The 22047-nt window shown below is 47.0% G+C and overlaps 6 protein-coding genes across 6 annotated transcripts; 1 reads left to right on the top strand and 5 right to left on the bottom strand.

The window, feature by feature from the left end:
* Positions 1 to 1923: 1923 nt before the first annotated feature.
* Positions 1924 to 3947, bottom strand: N7458_012302 (putative GABA permease; the record flags this gene model as incomplete). Its single annotated transcript, XM_056915684.1, has 8 exons — positions 1924 to 2403; positions 2463 to 2792; positions 2863 to 3260; positions 3323 to 3405; positions 3462 to 3551; positions 3616 to 3639; positions 3703 to 3773; positions 3828 to 3947. The coding sequence occupies 8 exons, from the start codon at positions 3945 to 3947 to the stop codon at positions 1924 to 1926; spliced, it is 1596 nt and encodes a 531-aa protein (XP_056760438.1).
* Positions 3948 to 4739: 792 nt separating this feature from the next.
* On the bottom strand, positions 4740 to 5992 carry N7458_012301 (uncharacterized protein; the record flags this gene model as incomplete). Its single annotated transcript, XM_056915683.1, has 4 exons — positions 4740 to 5166; positions 5226 to 5368; positions 5421 to 5645; positions 5729 to 5992. The coding sequence occupies 4 exons, from the start codon at positions 5990 to 5992 to the stop codon at positions 4740 to 4742; spliced, it is 1059 nt and encodes a 352-aa protein (XP_056760437.1).
* Positions 5993 to 8816: 2824 nt separating this feature from the next.
* Positions 8817 to 9829, bottom strand: N7458_012300 (glycoside hydrolase family 16 protein; the record flags this gene model as incomplete). Its single annotated transcript, XM_056915682.1, has 2 exons — positions 8817 to 9461; positions 9524 to 9829. The coding sequence occupies 2 exons, from the start codon at positions 9827 to 9829 to the stop codon at positions 8817 to 8819; spliced, it is 951 nt and encodes a 316-aa protein (XP_056760436.1).
* Positions 9830 to 13222: 3393 nt separating this feature from the next.
* N7458_012299 (ATP-binding protein) lies at positions 13223 to 15280 on the bottom strand (the record flags this gene model as incomplete). Its single annotated transcript, XM_056915681.1, has 3 exons — positions 13223 to 13686; positions 13744 to 13889; positions 13941 to 15280. The coding sequence occupies 3 exons, from the start codon at positions 15278 to 15280 to the stop codon at positions 13223 to 13225; spliced, it is 1950 nt and encodes a 649-aa protein (XP_056760435.1).
* A 601-nt stretch (positions 15281 to 15881) lies between these two features.
* Positions 15882 to 20311, top strand: N7458_012298 (uncharacterized protein; the record flags this gene model as incomplete). Its single annotated transcript, XM_056915680.1, has 6 exons — positions 15882 to 16307; positions 16368 to 16560; positions 16622 to 16786; positions 16859 to 17780; positions 17836 to 19529; positions 19593 to 20311. The coding sequence occupies 6 exons, from the start codon at positions 15882 to 15884 to the stop codon at positions 20309 to 20311; spliced, it is 4119 nt and encodes a 1372-aa protein (XP_056760434.1).
* A 240-nt stretch (positions 20312 to 20551) lies between these two features.
* N7458_012297 (lipase family protein) lies at positions 20552 to 21447 on the bottom strand (the record flags this gene model as incomplete). Its single annotated transcript, XM_056915679.1, has 4 exons — positions 20552 to 21036; positions 21066 to 21088; positions 21144 to 21312; positions 21372 to 21447. 4 exons carry the CDS (start codon positions 21445 to 21447, stop codon positions 20552 to 20554), a joined length of 753 nt encoding a protein of 250 aa, XP_056760433.1.
* Between the last annotated feature and the right edge of the window lie 600 nt (positions 21448 to 22047).

The raw sequence follows: 22047 nt of genomic DNA, 5'->3' as shown, positions 1-22047 counted from the left end.
AATCTACCGAGTAGAACCACTAATCTAAGTGGGTTTTCCTGACAGTGCTGGTGAACCGAATTTACCAAGAAAGAAGCAATCTTCGTTGATCAAGTCGGGGCCTGCAGCATATTCCCTACCCAGCCCTTCACTCTCCCAGTCATATTCATCAAAGTCGCCCATTATGCATGACTTCGAGTCTGTTGAGAGCAGTTGCAACGAGACATCGAGAACGATCGGACATCCCATAATGGCCTGCTTACAGTGCTTCAACTGTCAGAACAACCAACAATGTCAAGCCCACGGCGTATACTATAACCATTACTCAAATTCCATCAATCAATGCCCCCTCTCCGTTGTCTCGAGTGCCCGAGGGCCTATTGCAACTCATGGTCCGAATACGCCAATTTTTCCAGCAGGTTTCGACTTCGTTATAGAGAATTATATGAGGAGTATGCTTCGACCGGAAGCATTTATCACGCCTCCACAACCCCTGTCCTCACCTGCGCAAGGATCAGAGCCAATGCCCCCTGCTTTTTGGGATGCCAACATTGACCCTAATCTACCCCCACTGGATCTCACAGTAAGTGATACTGTCTCTATTGTCGCGCACATGGGGCAGGCTCACTGATAAGTTACCATCAGGTCTTCAACAAAAACGCTCCCTTTTCAACCTGGCCCGCTAGCAATGGGGACATTTCGCCCAGCATACAAACACATCAAGCAAAGCAATATCCAGCTGCAGAGCCTACTTTCTAGCCCGGTCAAGATTGAAAATAAAATCTATTCGATATTAGTGACTTTTTTGGACGATCTGTGGCTAAAAGAAGTATATCCATGCTTTTGCCCTGCCCTTGTCTTCCCGATCTTTCATGCTTGAGAATGATAGGTCATAGCCGAATTTGGTACCACATTCGCATTTCTTCCAGTAAAACCAGAGTGTCAAGTATGTAGTTGGGTAGATCATCGTCTCCGATACGCGTTCGACCTTAAAATAGTACAACGTCGGCTGTGCGACAAATCGCTTTGAGTTTGACTAAAGAGACGTCAACAATTGAGGATTATAAAATGTTTGCACCAAAATGAGGTGCTTCAAACCTTCTGAATTCGCAAGGCTGCCACAAGGCAGTTTATAATACCACACGTTGGGTTAGACTACTATTTTTACCTAGGTTAGGCCCTGGCTGGCTCTGACATCGAAAGTAGGCGCCTCCGTGCTGATCGTCTTGGCGCTTGCTGGAAGGGGCTGAAACGATCGCCCTTGAAAGCCAGCCCCCAAACCAAGGTTCATTATGCGGTAGTTTACTTGCTCTGAGTTGATATAAGAGAATAGTTCATTTTAAGTAGAGCAACGCATGTTATACCCCGATAAGGTTGTAATATTTAAAACTCCACTCGCGGCATCAATAATGGTTATATAGAGAGAATTATCATAGGCATGGCAACCCAGCTCCAAGTCTATGGCCCATAGTCTTGCGATTAACTGTTCAGCAGTGAATGATCCGGTAAAGACCTGATCAATTAAGCAAGATGGGATAACAGCGTGCTCAAGTGGTTGGTGAACACAATTACCTTACAAGACACACCGCAGATTAATTCATCTCAACCTCTCCAAAGAAGCGACAGCCATTGGCATGCGAGGCTACTCATAACCTTGTACAACAAAGAAAACCATGCGAATGCTATTGTTGACCTGAATATCAGGGATTGATCCAATTATCATTCTTACGAATGTATCGCAGGCCACGAGCCAAGGAGTGGCAACTGAGCAGACCTCACAGTCGAAGAAGGTCCTTTTAGTCATTGGGCTGCTTTCGTAAAAAATGTTCAAATTAAATTGACCAAGACCAACGCGATTGTGGCCTTTTAGAACATTAATACGAATGCTATTTTCTACACAGTCAATTTACTTCCATTGTTGCTCTCATCAACATCTACGTTTATCTAGTCGATTTCCACGATCGGACCGTCGTACACCTTTCTAGCCCGGAGGCCGTAGTAGACGAGGCTGAGGAGGATCACACCAACAGTTCCAACCACGCTGAAGTTCATTGTCTGAACCGTGACAACCCAAGAGGGGGGCCAGAAACTGAAGAACACAGCAATTGTCATGTAGACGAGCGCAAAGGCGTTGACCAATATGCCCCAAATACCCGAAAGATGAAATGGGCCCCACACAAGCTTCGCACCGACAGTGTTAACGACCGCTGAATCACTGCTTCGGGCATTGCTGATGCCACCTGTGCAGCGTCGGTAGAGGAGAAGCCCAGCGACGACCATGTATGAAAGATAAAGCCCAGAAATCGACATGGCGACAAGATCATTGAAGGCGACTGATGAGCCAATAGGAATCAGAGCAAGGAGGCAGACGACGCAGGTCGTAAGAAGGACCGAGTAGATAGGCACGCCGGTACTACCATGAACCTATTAAAACTTAGAATAAGGCAAGATTGTACAGGGGATGATTTAGGGACTACACATACCTGGCTCCAGATTCGCCAACCCGGAATACCTCGGTCACGAGCGAATGACCAAAATTGGCGTGATGCAGAGGCTAACATGCCGACGGAGGTGGTGATACCCATAGTGGTGACAATAGAGCTCATCACAGCGGTACCAGGTACAGATCCAGTGGCCTGTAAGAAAATCGCCATAAAAGGATAGCCAGTGGGCGACCCTAGTGCGGCTTCAATATCTCCCAGGCAGAATAGCATAGCCAGTAGCATGCCAAATCCCAGGGATCCGTTGATTAAGACGCTGAGCATGATGGATGTTGGAACGGCCGTTGCTGCATTGGTGATTTCTTCGGACATCTTGTTGGATGGGATAGTTTTAGTCACCCTCCGACAGGCTATATTTCCATGAGATGAAGATTTCACTTACGTGCACTGCAGCATCACCACCGGCAAATGAAAATATGCAGCCAACCATGCCAACAAAGAAAGAAAGTCCCTGGGATGGAAATCCGCCCATGTTCAAAAACTGGGTGAACACATCATGCGCCGATCCATGATCCGCCATGTAGGTTAGCGGAATTAGGATAGCGAAGAAGCCGAGGATGTGTAGGATAAGAATGAATCCCTCAAATCGTGGTAGTAGTTTTCCTCCGACCGAGTTGATGCCAACTGAAAATAATGCAACTGCCCAGAAAAGCAGAGTACTATGCCAATTCTTCGGTTCGTAGCTACTCTGTGTGAGGATGATCAATCCCTGGATAAGAGTCCCACATAAAAAGCACGAGGTTGCATATGTTGCTTGCCATCCGATGACAGTAAGCCAGCCTAAACACAAATAACTAATTGTCAGAGTCAAACCTCTTCTTTCCTCAGCGACCAGGCCGTACCAGTTATATAGCTAAAGAGCTTCATCACGGATCGTGGGGCAAGCATCGAGCACCAATGATACTGACCCCCAGACGTTGGTGCCCTAGTTATTGATCAGTCCACACGATCTATTTGAAAGGACTCGAAAATAAACCATACATGGATGCCAGCTCGGAAAGTACGACAAAAGTCGACGCGACTCCGACCCAGACGAAAATAAAGCCGTATACCGCACCAGCAGGGCCGCCACTGTGCATTGTTTGTCAGTTTCACTCCCGTAGAGGAAAAGGCTGAGCTGGAAGAAGTTTCTTACTTGGCATAAGCTTGCAGAAACAGACTGCAGAGCAATCAATGATCAGTAAAGGAATCAACACGAGCTTCGGTCACAGATACTGCTTACACAACGATTCCCTCCCAAGTGATCAGAATGGTACAACTAAACCCTAACATCGACATCAATCCGAAGTTTCGCTAGGTTAACTTAGCGAATAATTCATCTCAAAATCCTTGAATCATAGACTCTACCTTTAGGACTGGCCGTTTCCCCATACGTGCCAGGTTGGCATCATCGAGCTCCATGCTCGAGGGGCTGCCGATCTCGTGCATACCAGTAGTGCTTGTCTGCTTCATCTGATGAGAAGACATAGTGAGCTCAAGTGGAAGAAAGGCGAGATAAAAAGTCAAAAATCGAAATGAGCAAGGGGGATACCTCTGTTTTGATTCAACAGGGGCAGAGGAGATGCGAAGAGCTAATGCGGCCAATGCTGGGAAAATTGCATGTCTAGACAGTTCTTTGTTCTTACCCACTCACGCTAAAACGGAGAAAATTAGTTACTGTCTCTGAATATGCAGAGTGGGCTCACAGGGCGGAAGCTACCGAAGGTGTTACCTCTTTTTAAAGCATAGCGCCAGATTTCGGCATTGGTCGCCCGGAGTAAAGCACGACAATAACAATCTTGCAAGGGGGTTCGAGTCAATTGTGCGCGCTTGTTGGTCACTTCCACTTCCACATGGAATCTGGAACATCCCTAGCTGAGAGAGCCTTGGCATTTCATGGTTAGCGGCGTCTCCACCCTCGAGGCTAAATTTTGATCACTTTCTTTGGTGGATGTTCATTGTCTTGTGTTACAACGCTAAAAGATCAGCTCCACCGTCGGCTGCCCTCGCGAGATCATAAAGTTTCCGTGTACAACCAGATGCCCCAAAGTGGGCAATGATAGACCCACTTGACCATTTTGAGTAGGTAGTATTCTTGGTTTGATCTCGTCTTTCTCCTTGGCTTGTTTTGTTTCAGTACAATACTTAGTAGCCCATCAAGCACAAGCACACCGTCCTTGTGGGTGTATCCTTCCAACCCCCTTTTCGTAGAGAATCATTACGTACAAATCAAATCAAAATAGACAAAAATTAGGTAAACTGAAATCTGTTCTAGGCAGATTACAGTCGAGTCTCCGTGACAGTCCATGTACGGACCTCGCGAATGATCTGCGACTGGCTCGTCTGACTTTCGGCGTCACAATCTGGCGAGGAAGTCACAATAGTCTGGTTGACAGTATCTCCTGGCATTGTGACAAGCTCATGCGTCTCACTAGGAGTCTCTCCAGTGCGACGACCACGCGATATTTTGTAGATAGTTCCAGCATAGGTCCTCTGTCGGCTCCCATAGCTTGTTCCTCCGAGACTCATTCCTGATGACCGAAGACTGTCGAGGAAAGGTTTGAACTGAGGAGAACAGGCAGTGACGATGCTCAATGCCTGGGTCATCTGTGTGGAAACCACCACGGTCCATGTATCCCATGATGGATCATCTGATCCTTTTGTATCTTTCGCGTAGGCCAATTGGCATATAATGGCAATTACCACGCTTTGTAGATCCCGTCAGCTTGAATTATAGAAAATCCGACAAAGTTATGAGCCACATACACAACTCTGAAAAGAAAGACGCTCGACAAAACAATCTTTTTGTGGATATCTGCTTGGACACGGATAATCACCAACAGTGCCTGAGCAATAATTCCTCCCTCGGATATGATGTTGGTGACTCCAAGATAATTCCACCATGCCACCTGAAAACCTTGTGAGTGACGTCTTCCAATATTGTCCGGTGACACCACGCACCAAATCAAAACATTTGCCATTTATGTAATCCCAAGTAGCAGGGACACGACACTGAAAGGCGGCGGTGAAAACGCCAGAAATAGCCCAAAGGACGATGAATATACCCAGGCCAAGAGCAAATTGCCGATCGAGCGAAGCGGGTGATAAGTTTCGAATGAACATCATCAGAGCGAGCTTGGAACAGCACATGCTGACAACGAAGAGGATGTTTGCGGTGTATTGAGACTAGGGATCAAGAAGACGTTTTCAGTATTCGTTTAGCTGCATACAAGGACTGGATAGAGTCGCTTCAAGGAACGCAATCTCACTTTCATCATTTTTTCCACATTAGATGCATCCAATGGAAGAAAATGCTGTCCAAGCCCACCTTCAGTGGCCATGGAGACTGCAACAGACTGACCAACACAAGCTATCAGAGCCGCAATACTTAAGACATCGTCGATTGTCAATTTGCGAAAGATCCAGTACTTTGTACCCAATCGAGTAAAGACACTCAGAATGGAAGTCACCAGCATGAACCATGTCAGGACGTTGATGGCGGGGGTCCAGGTCTCTCGCAATTCTGGCTTCATCGTATCCAAAGGTCAGAATAAAGAGAGTTAGAAACTATCTTCGAGGACATGTGTGACATGGGTTCAAAGGTTATGGAAAACCAGAGCTCAAGATATCAGTATACTGGTGGCTCCTATCGCTCTGGGCGTTCCTCCGGCTGGACCACGGTCCAAGGGCGCGATGGCGTACAAGATCGTGACTAGTAGCCATTTAATGGTCCGTTGTGCTGAAACCACGACCCACGCAAGAGCTAGTCAAGGTAGGTATCTCGCAACTTCAACTGATTTCAGGCCAAACGTAGCCTTCAATGGTTGGTTCTGGATAGTCACAAAATGCACAATAATGCAGCCCCGTGGGGCCATTGGAGGCGCGCATCCTTCGCCTTGGCGCAAAGGCTGATCTCCTCTTGTTCCTCTTTGATTGGCCTTCTAGCCCACTGGCCCACTGGCCCACCGTACCGAAGCCGGGAGATCCTTGCTCCCAATCGCAGGCTCCCAATTCGACGAAGCAGACGATGCGGTATTTTCTGATCCCTGTACCAATCCTGGTCATCTTCTTCACGAAAATCATTATCCCACCTTCACTTATCTGTAACAAAACATCAATGGTCCGTATCAGTAGATCTAGTCTCTGCTCGAAATCTGTTCAATGGAATATTAGCGACAATCCCACGCATGTGAAGTGGGGACTCCGGATACTCGGACTTTCAATAAGCAGCTACCCCCGACAGACACCTTCTACTTTTCTCGAACAGCTTGGACCAAAGAGTATTCGTTTTGGCATGACAGGGCTACATATGCGACATGATCTCAAGTGCGTTACGCACGTTATTTCTTGGAACAAAGCCAATCAGATGACGACCTCGCGGCACTAGCGATTTCTGATTCCTTTTCAAAATGACAAGAACTTAAATGTAAATTCAAACCATTGATTTTGGAATACCATAATACTACTTCGCTGTCGGTGTTGCCGTCTCATCATGGTTCATGGGGGCCAAACTCTATCGTGGAATTTTGATCCATTACTACCACAATTGTACCCCATTGTCACTCTATCACACCTCAAGACTTGGTCCGTCAAGTCGACGGGCCCTCAAGCACCGCCCAGGGACGGCTTGATAGGTGGGAAATATAGCTGACTGCAAATATAGCTGACTGCAGTATTGATTGGTGAAAAGAAAGCCTCGCAACATGGGTTTATGACTCATTCAGTCAATTGCCACTCCCTGAGAACCTGATCAATCACATAAACCCTGTTCCCCCTTTATTTTCAAGATCTGATATAGAGAAATTGGTCCATTAAATGCACCTGTATCGGAAAGTCATTTCCTCTGATGGCTTTGTTGTCCGGACAGCAATAAATTTGGAATCTGTCTGATATATGGGAATCCTTTGCGTCAGTTTTTGATAACCACGTAGTGGCTCACTTTGAAAAATTGTACATTGATCATCAGTTTCAAATGTGCCTGTTTGATGATTCGTTCTCTAAACCTAGCTTCGCTCCTTATCAGTCCACGGACTTGATCAGGGTCCTTGCAAGAAAGTTCCAATATTAAATTCGAAGTGTAAGTTGAGTAACCCTTGTAGCTCTTGCATTTGGGGAGTCTTAATAATGATAGAGACGATCTCATGTCGTTCGGAATACAGTCAGTCTATCTCCGCTTGAGCGTCATTGGTCGGAACATCTCAGTTTAATAATTCAAGTAGCCTGGACCAATTCAGCTACAATCTGAAATAAGTACTCCGGTTCGTACCCAGAGCAGGAACAAAAACATACATAACCCAGCGGACTGTGTTCCCACAACCAACTACGGAGTAAGCTATGCGGCTTAGTGCAGCAGGATAAGGATTATTTTCCAATGCCACTTAAAAATTCCCATCTGTAAACTTGTCAGTTTTTGCAGAAATTCAATCTATATTTGATTCATTTCTATCCCTATTCATAGATTTAGTTCAGTCTCTGTGTTCATCCATCGTCAGAACCTTAAGAAGGGCTATTTGAGTACGCGCCATAGTAAAGGTGACGAGTCATGTAAGTTCAACTCAGTTGCGCTACATAATATGTGCGTAGAAATATCATTTGATAAGAGAGGTCCCAAAGCTGAGCCATACTTGTATCAACAAGAGAATCTTAAATCGCCCCGGTTTACGCTAGTATGAAGGGGGGGTTTCGAACCAACCAGTGGATCCTTGTCAGGCTAGGGAAAGCTGTCAGATGAGGGCTTGGTTGGCTATAGATGACGTCGGCTGTTTGCACAATCTGACATACCATTAGACATGTGAAGATGTTTCTCTACGTCTACGTACAGAAAGCAGGCAGGCCTGGGAAGAAAGTTTGGTCATTACCAAGTAATCTAGGAGATCCTGAAGAAATACATGAAGCTGAGAGAAAACTAGGGCCTATATAAGCCATTGAACAAAGGTGGTAACCTGTAACCTGCAGAGAAGTAGTAGGAAGAAGCCAGAAAGGCCTGCAGAGGATCAAGGCAATCGAGGACGAAGTAGGAATCTCCATCAACATGCTTTACGAATGTCAGAAGTCTTATTACATGGACTAACCCTCTCGACTACACTAAAATATAATATCAAGATTTTTGTCACTTATTCATTTTGGAATTTCCTCCCCAGTCATCATGTGAGGTGGCTATCTTTCAAAAGTCCGCGAGGACTTTACTTGATTCTGGCCCCTTGCGGTTTCGTAAAGTGCTTATCGGTCTGTACTTATCAACTATGTTAAGACATATTGTAAAAAGGATCGAACCTGGTCGGTATATTTATCTATATTCAGAGATCGCCCACTAGTGTGAACTGTTAAACTCATGTTTTCAAACATTATACAGCTAAATTACAGCTTGAAAGCAGCAGCAATGAAAGCAACAATGAAAGTTACAAAGGCAGAGTACGGCGAGATCGAACCAGCAGCAGAAACAGTGGCAGACGCAGAAGCAGAAGCGCTGGCAGAACTGGAGACCGAGGACTTGGCAGATGACGAGCTGGAAGCAGAAGCCGCCTTGACGGAGCTAGAGCTGGAAGCCAAGTTGGTAGAAGTGGTGCCGTTGGTGGCCTTGATGCTGGTATAGGCACCAGTCTTATCGGTGTACTTGTACGCAGACGCAGGGTTGTAGTTGATGACCTTGACGGACTCGACATACATGGAGAAAGGGCCGGCAGTATAGTCAGTCTCGCCACCAGCCCATTCGATGGTGCCCTCGGAGTTGTCAGGGTCGCCACCAGCCCAGATACCAATCTTGATACGCATGGGAGTCTGGGGGTAGTTCTTGCCGCTCAGAGCATCGGCATACTCCAGAGTGCGGACCACCTCACCATCCAGGATCCACTCAATGCGGCTAGAGGTCCAGTCAACAGTGTAGGTATGGAAGGTCTCTTCGGGAGTGGTCACATCCACAGTAGTGGCGCGGTCGTAGGAAGTTGTGTTGCCCTTGCCGAAGTAGTCAGTCTCGATAGACGAGTCGTAGGTGCTGATTTGCTCCTGTTAAAAATAAGCCTTGAGAATCTTTGTACTCTCTACACGTCATCAAGAATGAATCTTACCCAGTCAATCTCGTCAAGGTCATCGGATTCCATCACTGTAGTGCTGATGATACCAGTGCCGTTAGCAGCTCTCATCTTAACTTCGACCCGGCCGAAGAAGATGTAGAAGTCACTCTCGATGGTTGGGGCATCACCCTGTTCAGAGATAGTGAACTTGGCGCCAAGGGAAGTACTGTCAACAGTGCCAGAAGTGGTGTTCCACTTGCTGAATGCTGACGAGCCCGAGGTGAAGTCGGTGTTAAACTCCCATCTGGCAAGACCCGTATCGGCAGGACAGGTCTCTGTACACCTTCGGTTAGCTATCATAATCTTGCCCTACACGTTGACCGAATTGACTGACTCTTCAGCGGGTTACAGCTGGTGTAGGTCTGAGCAGCACCGAGCTGGGCGGTGGCCAAGCTGAATGCAGCCCACTTGAGGTATGAAGAGATTGCCATATCAAAGTGAGATTAGCAGTAACGGGTATCAAAAGAAAGAACCGATTTCAACGAATGTGACTCCAAGATGGATGAAACAAGTTGAGGAGACAACAGGCGAAGCCACCAGTATTATAGATTCAAGCGAGTGTATGGGGCTGAGGCCGCGAGGACAACAATCCAGTCCGTCTATTTATATTAGCTTGATCCATATGTTGCGAACTAAGTACGCCGTGACGCCCCAGCTTTAGGGCATCATCCCCACCGAATGGGACGACGGATCAGGTCGTTAAAGAGCCCTCAGTAGCAATTGGCTCAATGGCAGGAAATGTGGATATACTCAGCCAGGCAAAGATACCAAAATGCATAGAGATGTAGTTTGGGTCAATAAAGGGTGGCTCCACTTAAAAAGCTTGGGTTGGTTGATGACGGCAGCGCTTGCGTGGTTGGTTCTTGACTATGACGGACCTAGCCGGCCGACTACGTACGCCGTGTGAAATATTTTCCCCGTTGCGGCACTCTTCACCGAGGTCTATAAAGCCGATCGGACACATTACGGGTCCATTATACTAGGCTGAATTTTGAACTTCAAATATATACCAGCCTATGCAGTAGCAGAGTGGTCAAGAAGTTCGTGAGCTTTTATGAAATGAATTGATCGATGTGGCCCGTCTTCAGTCCACCAGTTCACATCTCCAGTTGAGATCAATGAGGACCCACTTGCCACGACGCAACCAACCCACCTAAGCCTCGTACCGAATATAACTATTATTGATTTCATATTGCGTACCTTTGCTTATTCAACTGACAAACGCCAAATCTATCTTTGAGATGCAGTGGTCAGGGTAGAAAGACCGCGGCTCATCCTACATTAGTACCAACAAACGAGGTCACGTATCTCCGTACAGTACTCCGTAGTCGAGCTTCATTCATGGACGTCAACGTATTCAGGTCTAAATGGATCCCTTGGGCCCACTTCCCGGGAAGTGATTCTATCTGGAAACTACGAAGTGTTGCCACATTATGCTACAGTAATCCTTATTCCTTCATAGGGCCTGTCCAACAATCGTTCCCCAATAGATCTCCCAAGAGATCTTCTAAGAAGGTCGTGGAAGCATCACCTTAGACTCAAACTCTTCGTGTCGCACTGTGTTTTCCTCCTATTAGCTATGTCATGTTGAATTGGCTGTTTAAGTAGCTCGTCATATAATGTATATCCAAATTGAATCAACCTAGAGACTCATTACCTCTATGATCTGTATCGTGAAGCGTGTTTTCTCCGTAACGATAACTTCAGTTGAACATTTATCTCTATTTAGTTAAATCATGACCATTGTAAGAGCTTTGGAGATGTATGGAAGGGAATCGGGAGTTCAAATTGAGGTGAACGACGAAGATACACCCTCAATCCGTGATAGGGTGAGGCTGATCTACTGCTACCATCTCTCTACGCAAGGTACTGGGCTTTATCCTGTCCACCCGCTACCCCAGTGCTAAGTACAACAAAATTTCCCCCTTGGTAGACTGCGAAAACGAATTTATAGTGGGCCCATAGTAACATGCTCATATAGCCTCTTGATTGGCTGGACAGGAAGCTATCATCGAGAGCACGAGAGATCATTACCAATTGTCCATTAATGCTACAGCGATTTCCCAGATCGATTATACTATAAATTCCTTTTGATTTGGCACTTTCATGAAGAACTTTTCCATCTGCAGATGTTGTGCTTCCGTCATCTTCTCACAGTCAAGGCAACCAGCCAATATGGACAAAAATGGATCACAAGGCTGTAATACTGGCTTAGAAATCAAGAGCTTCAAATTACAGATCACTGCGACTCGTTGGCAGCGATGATTCATCAGTTAAACATCATCTTGGCGGTCTGCAATTTGTTGTTACTTATCAAAGTGTTTCCCCTGAGCTGAACCTCCGCTCAGGATCATCCACCATAAATCGAGACGCTCAGCACCATGACTTCTATATAGAACTAAGCAGCTTGGCTCCAGTTTGCCAAAGCAAACCGTTCCAAGTCGGAACCGCGCGACGAGACCCAGCGCATTCCTCACGGAGGTCGTCATCAAGGCTACTTATATTGTTGTCAAGGCGGTAGACCACAAGATATGACCATAGGCAAGTGTAAGGTCAGATTCAATTTACTAAAAATGATGTTTCAGATGCAAGGCACCCCTGATTCTGAGCTCCCGCATCCTTCTATACTTGGACAAGATGTCATCGGAACTATTGTAAATGTCGGTTGTCTCATAGTGGGCCACAGAGTGATCGGGTATGTCGTGAACCCCTGTTGCACTAGATCACTGTTTGACCAAACCAAATAGACACTACCAGGGCATAATCAGCGGTAAATCTACCAACAGTGGGTTTCAACTTCATAGCACCTGTTTAGATATTTTGATCGCGCCGGTCCCAGACTCTCTGCCTTTTCCAAAGCAGTTGTCCCCTCGAAATCTCTACTGCAGCCTGTGCGCTTTACGTCCAGCCTCAGCTCTCGCTCCGAGCTTTTGCATCTCTCTCACTTGGGAAAAGGATTTTATTATGGGGTGGAAGTTCTTCTGTTGGCTGTTCAAGTATCCCAACCCGCGGTCGCGTCGGGCCTTGAGGTTGTGGCCACCGCTAGTGAGGCTAATTACGCGTTGCTGGAAATCCTCGGAGCTACGCAAGGCTTTGAATATAATAGTTCCACCACTATTGATGATCTTGTCGATATATTTGAGAAGGCGATCTCGTGGTCGACTGCATAAGCAGTCCGAAGACACAGAGTCAGTGTAGTGAAATTCTAGGAAGAATTGGAGGGGGAAGCTGCCTGTGATGCGTTTCCCACGCGGAAAATTCCCAAGAAAATGTCAATTCAGGATTTGGTACGCTCAAGATATACCTATGAAATGCGAGTAGTGTTGCTAAAGCTCCCAAACAGTTAATGGTTTAGAACTAGGTTTGGTCAACCTCGACGTTGGAAATGCCATTTGGGGCGGATATATCCCAACAGCATTGGCGACAGCAAAGTTTCAGGTCAAGCCAGATCACTCATTATTAGCGGAGGTCTTAAAGGTTCAGGAAAGCGTTGACCTTATTTCAAAAGGTATGTCGGCAACGAAGATTCTTGTCGAAATATCGCAAGATGATGATCTGGCAAAGAAAGCTAGAAGACAGGCTTGCAAACTAAATGTTGTTTGATAGAAAACTCGTTGATGGAAATTATTACCCTTTTTCACTCGTGCCTCACGTCGATCTATTCATGCAAGAATCTCGGACCTGTTCCATTACCTAAGACTTAAAATGATCATCATCTTCCTCTTCGATTATAGAATTTGTCCGACCAATAAATTGGCCACCCTTCTCCGTGGATTTGCCAGATTTATGCGCAGCCTGCTTCAAGCTGTCATCAAATTCCTTCCACACGCCAAGCACCATTTCAATGTGCTCTAGCCGAAGAGGCTCATTTTCAAATCTGGCAATTGTTCGAGCAGTATTAACTGCATTGGCAATCTCTCTACCATTTAGCTTGGCAGCCACGAAATTATCAACGGCATCATCGAGATCGATGTCAATCTCTTGCCGAGGAATGGTTCCTAGGATTTGTTCCCAAAGTTGTTGGCGTGTTTCAATACTGGGCGGTGTATATTCGAGAGCAAGGTGAACGCGAGACTTCATGGCTCGGTCAAATGACTTGATGCGATTAGTTGTCAGGAACACAATTCCACTAAAATATTCCAACTCTTTCAAGAAAACTGAGAGTGATACTTGTTAGCTTAGATAGATAATTTCAAAGGAAGACCGAAACCAACCAGCTACAAGAGCGTTTCGTGTGTTGCTATCACCGTGGTCATCTCTTGCTTCTAGGAATACATCCGCTTCATCCATCAGCACGACTGCTTTCCATAGAGTCGCATATCTCAGAAGTAGCCGTAAACGAGTTTCGAAGGCCCAGGCACTACCAAATGTCAACATAATCCAACTCCAAGTTGAAGAGAATCAAACATACCTATCTTCCTTGTTGAGCTCCCCGAGAGATGTCATTATGAGCGCCTTTCCAGAGCCTTCGGCTGCAGTCTCTGCCGTTAAAGTCTTTCCAGACCCCGGAGTCCCGTAGAGTAGAACAACTAGGCCCTTGCCTTTCTGTCGCATTTGATCACGAGCATCGTCGGGATAGGAATGTGAAGTGACCAAGGACTGAAGTACCAATTTTTGGCGGTCGCCAACAATCAAGGAATCCCACACGTTCTCGGCCCAATGTACCTCATCAAGACAATCGACTAAGAATTGTGCCCATTCTTTTCGCGCCAAAGAAAAGCCATACTCATATGGAGGACACAGCATTGGGTCTAATTCTTGTGCCTGCACACTAACCGCATTCGCAATTTGTTCCTGCTGGAAAGTCTTGCGGTCCACGACGACTCGTCCGAGCTCGGTGTAAGGCAACCAAACTCCAGGCCAGTCAGCCATGCCCGGATCATACAGGCGGTGATATGGCTCCTTGAGGTATTTTGCTGGTCCATCATACTCCTTGACCAACATGCCTTTAAGGGAGAGAAATCTGCGACCGCGCTCAATAAGCCGCACTTCTAATCCCTCCTGTCCCCGGACAAACTTCCGTGCATAGACTGGAAGCTCAGTGATGGTCGCGGGATTTTCCGCGCCAAAGCTCTCTTTCTGGTATATTGTGAAGACCTTTTTAGCTTGTCCTTCAACAATACCATTATGATCACAGAAAACGCAATGAACTTCCAAATAGGGGCCTTTTTTAACGGTCTGCTCGTAGGCCGTCTTCTGGCATCTCAGCAACCACGGATGCCCCATGAACGACGTGTAAACTAAGTCACCCGGGCGGAAGATAGACCATGCGGTTTTGAATGTGATCTGATTCTTCCGCATCATGCCCAATAAGCGCTCTCTCTCAGAGCCGAGTTCATTCTTCAAGAAATCGAACAACAAATTCAGATGCATCCGTTCCTCGGCATTCTGAGTAGTCTGCCGGCGCTGATCCAGATCTTCCCAGTGGTGAAGCAGTATCTGGAATGGACTTTCAAGTTGGAAAGGGGTGTTGAAATCGGCAGGGACTGTAGGGTAGGAACCAATCACTTCTCTAAACACGGTAACAAGCCAACTCGAGTTGACGTCCAGCGTGGTCTTCTCGTGTTGGTTCTTTTCGCCAAAGTATCGGTTGATGACAAGAGCATATGGACTGTTTTGTTCGTCAAGTATCTGATCGTCGAAGGGTTTGGAAAGGACTTCAACAACTCGTTTGCCTTCTTTCTTGGTATTATGGCGATATACTTTAAACTCGCACTTTTTCCCGACAAGGTCGACAAGGTCACCGTCCATAGTGGTAACAATCCTCGGTATAATCGAGCGCGTCTTGTAGCCTAACAGTGGAGTTTTTTTGGCTAGAAGGAACCTAGCTCTTTTTCTTAATGGGCGGAGACTTCGCGCTGTCGGGGTGCTTAGGCCTTTATACTCGAAATAAGAGCCTCTGCGGCAATTTTGGGGCTCAAAAAGCGAGCATGTGCAGTTGCGCACAGCCTTAGTTGTCTTAATTGGACCCCACTAAGCTGGCCCTCTGATCATCAGCCCTTTTTACGACAACGCCTGTCAGGATGCATTATCGCCGCCCCCACTCCTATCCTGCATAAACTAGTGCGCCCAGACCCTTCCCGATGCAAAGCTCGCTCATTCACAGCCCAATCTGAACAGGCCAGATGTGGGCTTCGCAAGCGTCGCGACGCAATTTGAAGCGCGTAGCCTGGGCTGTGCTCTTGCGGAAAGCGCCACTCGCCTATCATAGCCAACTGCCGCAATCTGTAGAAGGCACCCCGGTACATAGTGTAGCTTAGAGAGCTAACCTGTTGATGATCGTCATTCACGGGTGATTGGACGTTCGATCAGCCTGCTGATGCGATGCTGGGACAAATCGCGGCCGCATAAAATGGATAAGCCTCCTCACCCCTCATCACTTGGTGCCATATCCCAAAATTTCTCTCTGACGCGTGGCATCATCATGCAGCCATCATCAAAGCTCTGTGGCCCTCTGGCTGAGGCTATCGATGAATTCCTGGAGGAGATGAAGGCTCGCGACCGGAAAGGTCGATTTTATGAGGAAGTTCTGAACTCACGGGCCGTCATGGCAGTCTCCGAAGGTCAAAGAGGAGTGAAAGAATGCACAGAAAAACTGAAGGAATTCGTCAAAGAGATCGAGCGCCGCAAATATTCATCAAAGATGATCAGAACTCTTGGCGCGATGGGCCCTTTTATCGACGGGTTGCAGAACATGATGTCGGCTTGCCAGACCATGATACAAGCGAGTCCATTCGCAGTGGGTGTGGTTTTTACAGGTGCACAGGTGGTTCTAGGAGTCAGTCACAAACACAAGGCTTAAATAGGCCAGAGGGAATTGATCTAACATTTTCTGTAGCTGGCACAAAAGATGAGTAAGGCGTTCGATGTTGTCACTGAAACGATGGTTGAGATTGGTGCTTTGCTCAAGTGTTACGCCAAGTTCGCGGTTGCATATGAAACTTCCGATGAAGTTCGTGAGCGACTAGTGGCCTCATATAAAAACATTGTGAAGTTTTGGGCCACAGTAACGAAGCTTCTCGATCAGAACCGTGTGTTTCCTCTATCTATCCCGGACGTTTCCTTTTCTCTCTTGTCACTAATTCTCCGCAGTCATTATTACCGCAGTTAAAAGCATCATCAATCCTTTGGCAGATGAGATTCAGAGTACCCTGGAGTCTTTGCGTCGAGATTGTAGTAAGGTGGAGTCAATAGCTCAAGCCGAAGAGGCTGTTCGAATCAACGAAGGCAGGAAAATGTTGAAAGCAGAAAATGAAGGTATTTATTTTTCCTGGAACACTCAGGAACCTTGTCTACAATCATACATTAACTAACGAGTGGAACCTATAGAGAGATTGAGAAATGGCATTCGTGAGTGGATTAGCGCGGGTGATGACCTTGACGTCCGCGGGGACCTTCAATTCCACTCCGAGCGTAGGCATGGCACGACATGTTCCTGGATATTTGAAGATGGGAAATTTCAACATTGGCGCGACGGTACATCGGACTCTGTCTTATGGTACAATGCCCCTCCAGGCTCAGGAAAGACTGTTCTGTCATCTGCCGTGGTCAAGCACCTAACTGAGAGAGGCTTGCCCTCTGCATACTTCTTCTACTCGTTCAGTGACTTCACCAAACGCAAGCCCCTATCGGGTTTGAGAGCTCTGGCACTTCAACTGATGAATATTCTGAAAACCGGCATTCCCGACCGAGTTGTGGAGCTGTACCGACAGGAGATGGCAACTAACGCGAGACATCTACGACTCCGAGGTCATGTGTTGGAAGTTCTACATGAGTTTTTAAAGCAATGTCCTCTCGTCTACGTCATTTTTGATGGGCTAGATGAAAGCCTAGATGACGAGATATTGCGAGATATATTCACCTCTGTCGTCTCGGCTCCAGTCTACGGAACAGTGAGATGGTTCTTTGCGAGTCGGAAGGAGGGGGAGATCCAGAGCATGATGGAGAAGTTAAACGCGATATCCTTGTCGCCGACACCATCCATACTTTCGGCCCAAATCAAGCTGTTTTTGGTTGACGGTTTGCGTCCAACTGCGAAATCGCTAGAGCACGTCGATGACTACGTTGAGTACAGCGAAGGGAGCTTTCTTTACTCGAAATTTCTGCTTGACACCCTTCTCGGGAAGGGGGTTACGTGCGACAGAGATATTAAAGAAGCGCTTCATGAGTTTCCCCAAGGATTGACGGGATACTATATGCGCAGTTTGCTGAGACTAGCCTGTCGCAGTCCTCCTGAGCGTAACCTTGTGCGGTAATATTTCCCCAACTACTCATCACGTTTGGATTCACTTCTAAATTCCTTCTAGGCGTCTTTTCACGATCCTTGTCACAACGGTCCAATCCATCACCTGGAATGAATTGCGCAATGCCCTTGCGATTAGGTCAGGTGCTTCAGATTATTCAAACGACTCAATGCCAAAGGAGGACGCGATTAATGATTTATGTGGCTCACTGTTGCTATTTGATCGTTCCTCTGAACAGGATAAGACCAATCCTAAAGTGAAATTGTTTCACAAAACAATCCAGGACTTTTTGCTCCAAGATCCCCAAGATCTACCGATTGGCAAGTCGTTTAGCCATATGGAAGAGTTTAGACTCAAAGAGATGAAGAAGTTCTTTGTCGACCCTTTGGAGGGTTGCATGAGCGTCGGGTTGAATTGCATGACGCTTTTGCAGTATCGCCGCTATCGGTCATTTTCGGCAGCAAAAGCGATCTTGGACGACAGCAGTGCCGAAGACGCGTTCTTGAGATATGCCGCAGCGTTCTGGTTTCTACACTTTATGGATTCAAAGCATCATTCCGAAGAAGTTTTCCAGGTGGTGCGAGAATTCATGGAAAGCTCAAACTTTTGGACGTGTGTTGCCCTCCAGAGCTATCTCGTACCTTACAACTTTGGTTATTATGCGCGAACAGGACCGAAGAAATACAAAATGCGCGTCCGCCGAGCAGATTGGAGCAAGGCCGATTACTTTGCTGTTCCTCTCCCCAGTTGGCTTTGCCAGTACCCGTATGGAAAAAAACTGGACCAAGATTTCTGTTCATTCGTGAGTGACTGGCACGAGGTTCTTGCATCACGGCCGGGTAACTTGGACCAGTGCGTGTCGCTGAGCACTATGCAATCGAAGATTGGAGAGAATCTCCATCAATCGGAACGAATTAAGGTCTGGAGATTTAATGACAAGGTAGACCTTGAGAATATCGCGCAATTACGGGTCACCTCGATCTCCCTTTCAGATGGTAAGCTGTTCGCCGAGTTGGTCTGCAAGTATCGATCCGATCCTCCCGGACGTCTTCACTACCACCGCGTCTCCATTTTTTCCAAGGGAACAAAGATTCACGGAAGCTTTGAGACAAATCCTCAATTGATGGATCTCGAAAGTCTGGACACGGACTTTCAACTTGCGTGCAACGACTCCCAAACCCGACTCTTAAAGGTCGGGGGGTCTGATCTCCAACTGGAGCAGGCAATGCACGGTCTATCTCAGACTTTCTCGGCTCCAAGTGCCTGGAAAACGACTGATTCAAATCAATTTTGGCGTGCGAAGTGGAGATCTAATTCCCTCATGTCTCACCGGAAGCTCGCTCTCTTTCATATCGTCCTAGAGACAACTCAGCCAGTCAAAGAAAATCACGACGATTCAGAGTCCTCAGACTCGGATTCCGAGACCAATTCAGACTCCAGTTCTGAATCAGACTCTGACTCTGGCTCCGTCAATGATTCGCGCTACGACTCTGGGTACGAAGAAGGATCCTGTACCAAAGTTCGATCTACATTTCCAAACGACTGTGTGGTCCTTGTGGGGGAATCAAACAAGCCTTTATGGATTCCTATCACTCTCAACAAGCGGATTAGCAATGGGGTACCATATGCAGTCCATCCCTTTTTACCCATCGTCGTGCTGAAAGATCTCAATGGCCACGCTATCATTGCCAATTTGGAAACCGGTATCTGGCGTACTGAAAATGATTCGGACCACTTAGAAGATAAAGGACATCAAGGTGGGTGCAGGTCCTAAAAATTCTCTCACATTTTGTTCTAAGGTCTAATTTCCATACGATCAGAGATCCACTTCTCTCCATGCGGTCAGCTCCTCTATTCTTTGCGGACATGGTTTCGAGAACAGGAGCGACATGCAGAGTGTACAGTATCGTTTTCCACAAGTCGCTTCACTCCGAACGAAGCTGGTAACAGCTCACTGGATGATCCACGCATTCACCGACAGATAACGTATAAGATAAAGGAATCCGTGGATAGTCTCCCATCGGATCTTATTATTATGCACTGGAGCGACAAAGATGTCGTCGTCGCACTACCACCGCTCACATGCGAGCCAAAAATAGTGAGATTTAGTCTTCCGGAAGTACCTGAGATTGGACCCGATACCTTTTTGCGTGTTGAAACTTTACATACGCCAATCTTCTTCCCTTCTTCGGCCGTAGTGTCGAGCCCGATACTACTTTACCGACATAGGTCTTCATCAAAAGACCACGAAATGTTTCTGGCTCTCACTCAAAAGAAGTCGGCTTCTCACTCTACGGACTCTGATGAGCAGTTGCCCTCTTCTACGTCATCACCCGTGGTGATTCGATGGAAGATACCGCATGGAGATGGATGGAGAAAGTGGGATCCCGAAATTGATGAAGAATCGGAAGATCTAAAGAGAGGTGTTGACGACGCCCGCATTTTGCGTGGCGACTTCGTTGATGGCGAAAAGCGATTCTCCGTTCCTATTCGGAGCGGATTGGACTGGACACGGTTGGGGTTTTTGACATGTTGTTAGTTTCAACATTTGTTCCTCTATTTGTACAAACTATAATATCCCCTGTTAAATTCAATCGGTTGGTTCAACGAGTAATGTCAGGTAGAATTTGGGCAAGAAAGGCAGCTATGCGATATTGAAGTCTGCGGCCTAGGCCTTTAATGGAAGGCCCGACCCCTTACACCAATCAGCTTCCCCAAAGTACCAATGATGAGCCGGAAAATCAGTTGGTGAAAGCATCCCAGTTCCAGTGTTGCCATTCTAGTTGATCTCACCCCACAAAACTTGCACCTGGTTCGCAGAAACTGTAGCATTGTTGGGAGCGGTTACGTAGTATTCAGGGCTGACACGGACATATCCCATAGTCAATATGGGTAGCTTGGGTACCGGATCATTAGTGTGCGTGAAACGATAATTATTAGACTGAGCGGTGATATATTGGGCCAGAGCAGGGTTGGTGACACGGGGAGATGCGTATGCGTACAGCTCCGCAGAAGGATGGCCATTTCCACGGAGGTCGGCAGCAGCAGCCAGGCTATGGCCAACTACAGCAAGCTCATAATCAGGGTTTGCGTCAACAGCAGCGTTCGCAAATTCAATGATCTCCTCGCGAGCAAGCTCCCACGAGCTCCAGAAGCCTATTTCTGCTTCACAGCCATCACACAACTTGGGATCCGTGTAGGGAAATTCGCCATCGGCAATCCAGTTGCGAGCAGAGTACGACCCACGGAAAGCCAAATAATGGCCTTGTTCGTGTTATCAACAGCAAGAAAACCCGAGGTATCTGTTGTGGTTGTACTAAACCAGTGTCAGAGCACTATGTTTCCCTGCATGTTTATAGAAAATTCCTTACTTCGAGTAGTCGTAAGCAATGGAAGTGTCTGCAGCCTCGACGTCTGGACAATTCCCTGCCCAGCATGTCAACTTTTGGCCTGCCTTGGAGGCAAAGTTGTAATGGCAATATGCGGCAGCTGCATACTGAACCCAGAATTCAAACTGCGCCAACTCGGCAGCCAGTATATCTGTAATAATGATTAGCTTTTCATAAGATTCTCTCTCCGAAAGCACTCGTGCATATCACGAGTATGTAAGCCGCTTGGAGCAGCATTGCTCAGGCCTGTCACGGCCACAAGAAGGCTTAAAAGCGGGAGATGCATGGCGGCCAAATGTATAGTGTTTCTATGGGCCTCACTTGACGTACAAGGTTCAAGGCTAAGCCAGCAGGGCCTCTTATACCAAATATGTCCCGTCCATCTTCCAGCAGGAAGAAGACAATCATGCTGTTGATTTAATCCCATATTAAATCACTGGATGACGGCTCTGACCCGCCAGAGCCAAAACTCGGAGTTTCCCAAGGTATTATTCTGTGATCGTCGGTATCTTGTCCTGAATTGAATGATGGTACCTACAGTAGAAGGTTGTTGAGTGGAGTCTGATCGTTTGCCGCTTGGGCGCCAGCAACTACCGGTACCACCAAAAAACAAGCGTAAATCCTGCAGCAAACCACAGTCACAACATAGTCAACCCCTGGCCAACATGGGTAGTTCGTTCCACAGTCAGGAGGCCTCTAGCCTTGTATCATTGGAAAACAATGATCTACATCGCAACAGCCGTCATTTAGTCTTGTATTTTTCTTATGTCTGCTGTTTCTTGAAGAAAAGACTCAACCAGCCTTGATTTGACTTCTGCCGATCGGGGCCTGACGCTGATCCGCTGGTGGGATGTCAGCGAGAGATCGGCACCACATCGCTGAGCGA

Source organism: Penicillium daleae, assembly GCF_028827525.1.
Source record: "Penicillium daleae strain IBT 16125 chromosome Unknown utg000009l_segment0_segment0, whole genome shotgun sequence".
Lineage (NCBI taxonomy): Eukaryota > Fungi > Ascomycota > Eurotiomycetes > Eurotiales > Aspergillaceae > Penicillium > Penicillium daleae.
This window is presented reverse-complemented; position numbering and strand designations above follow the sequence as displayed.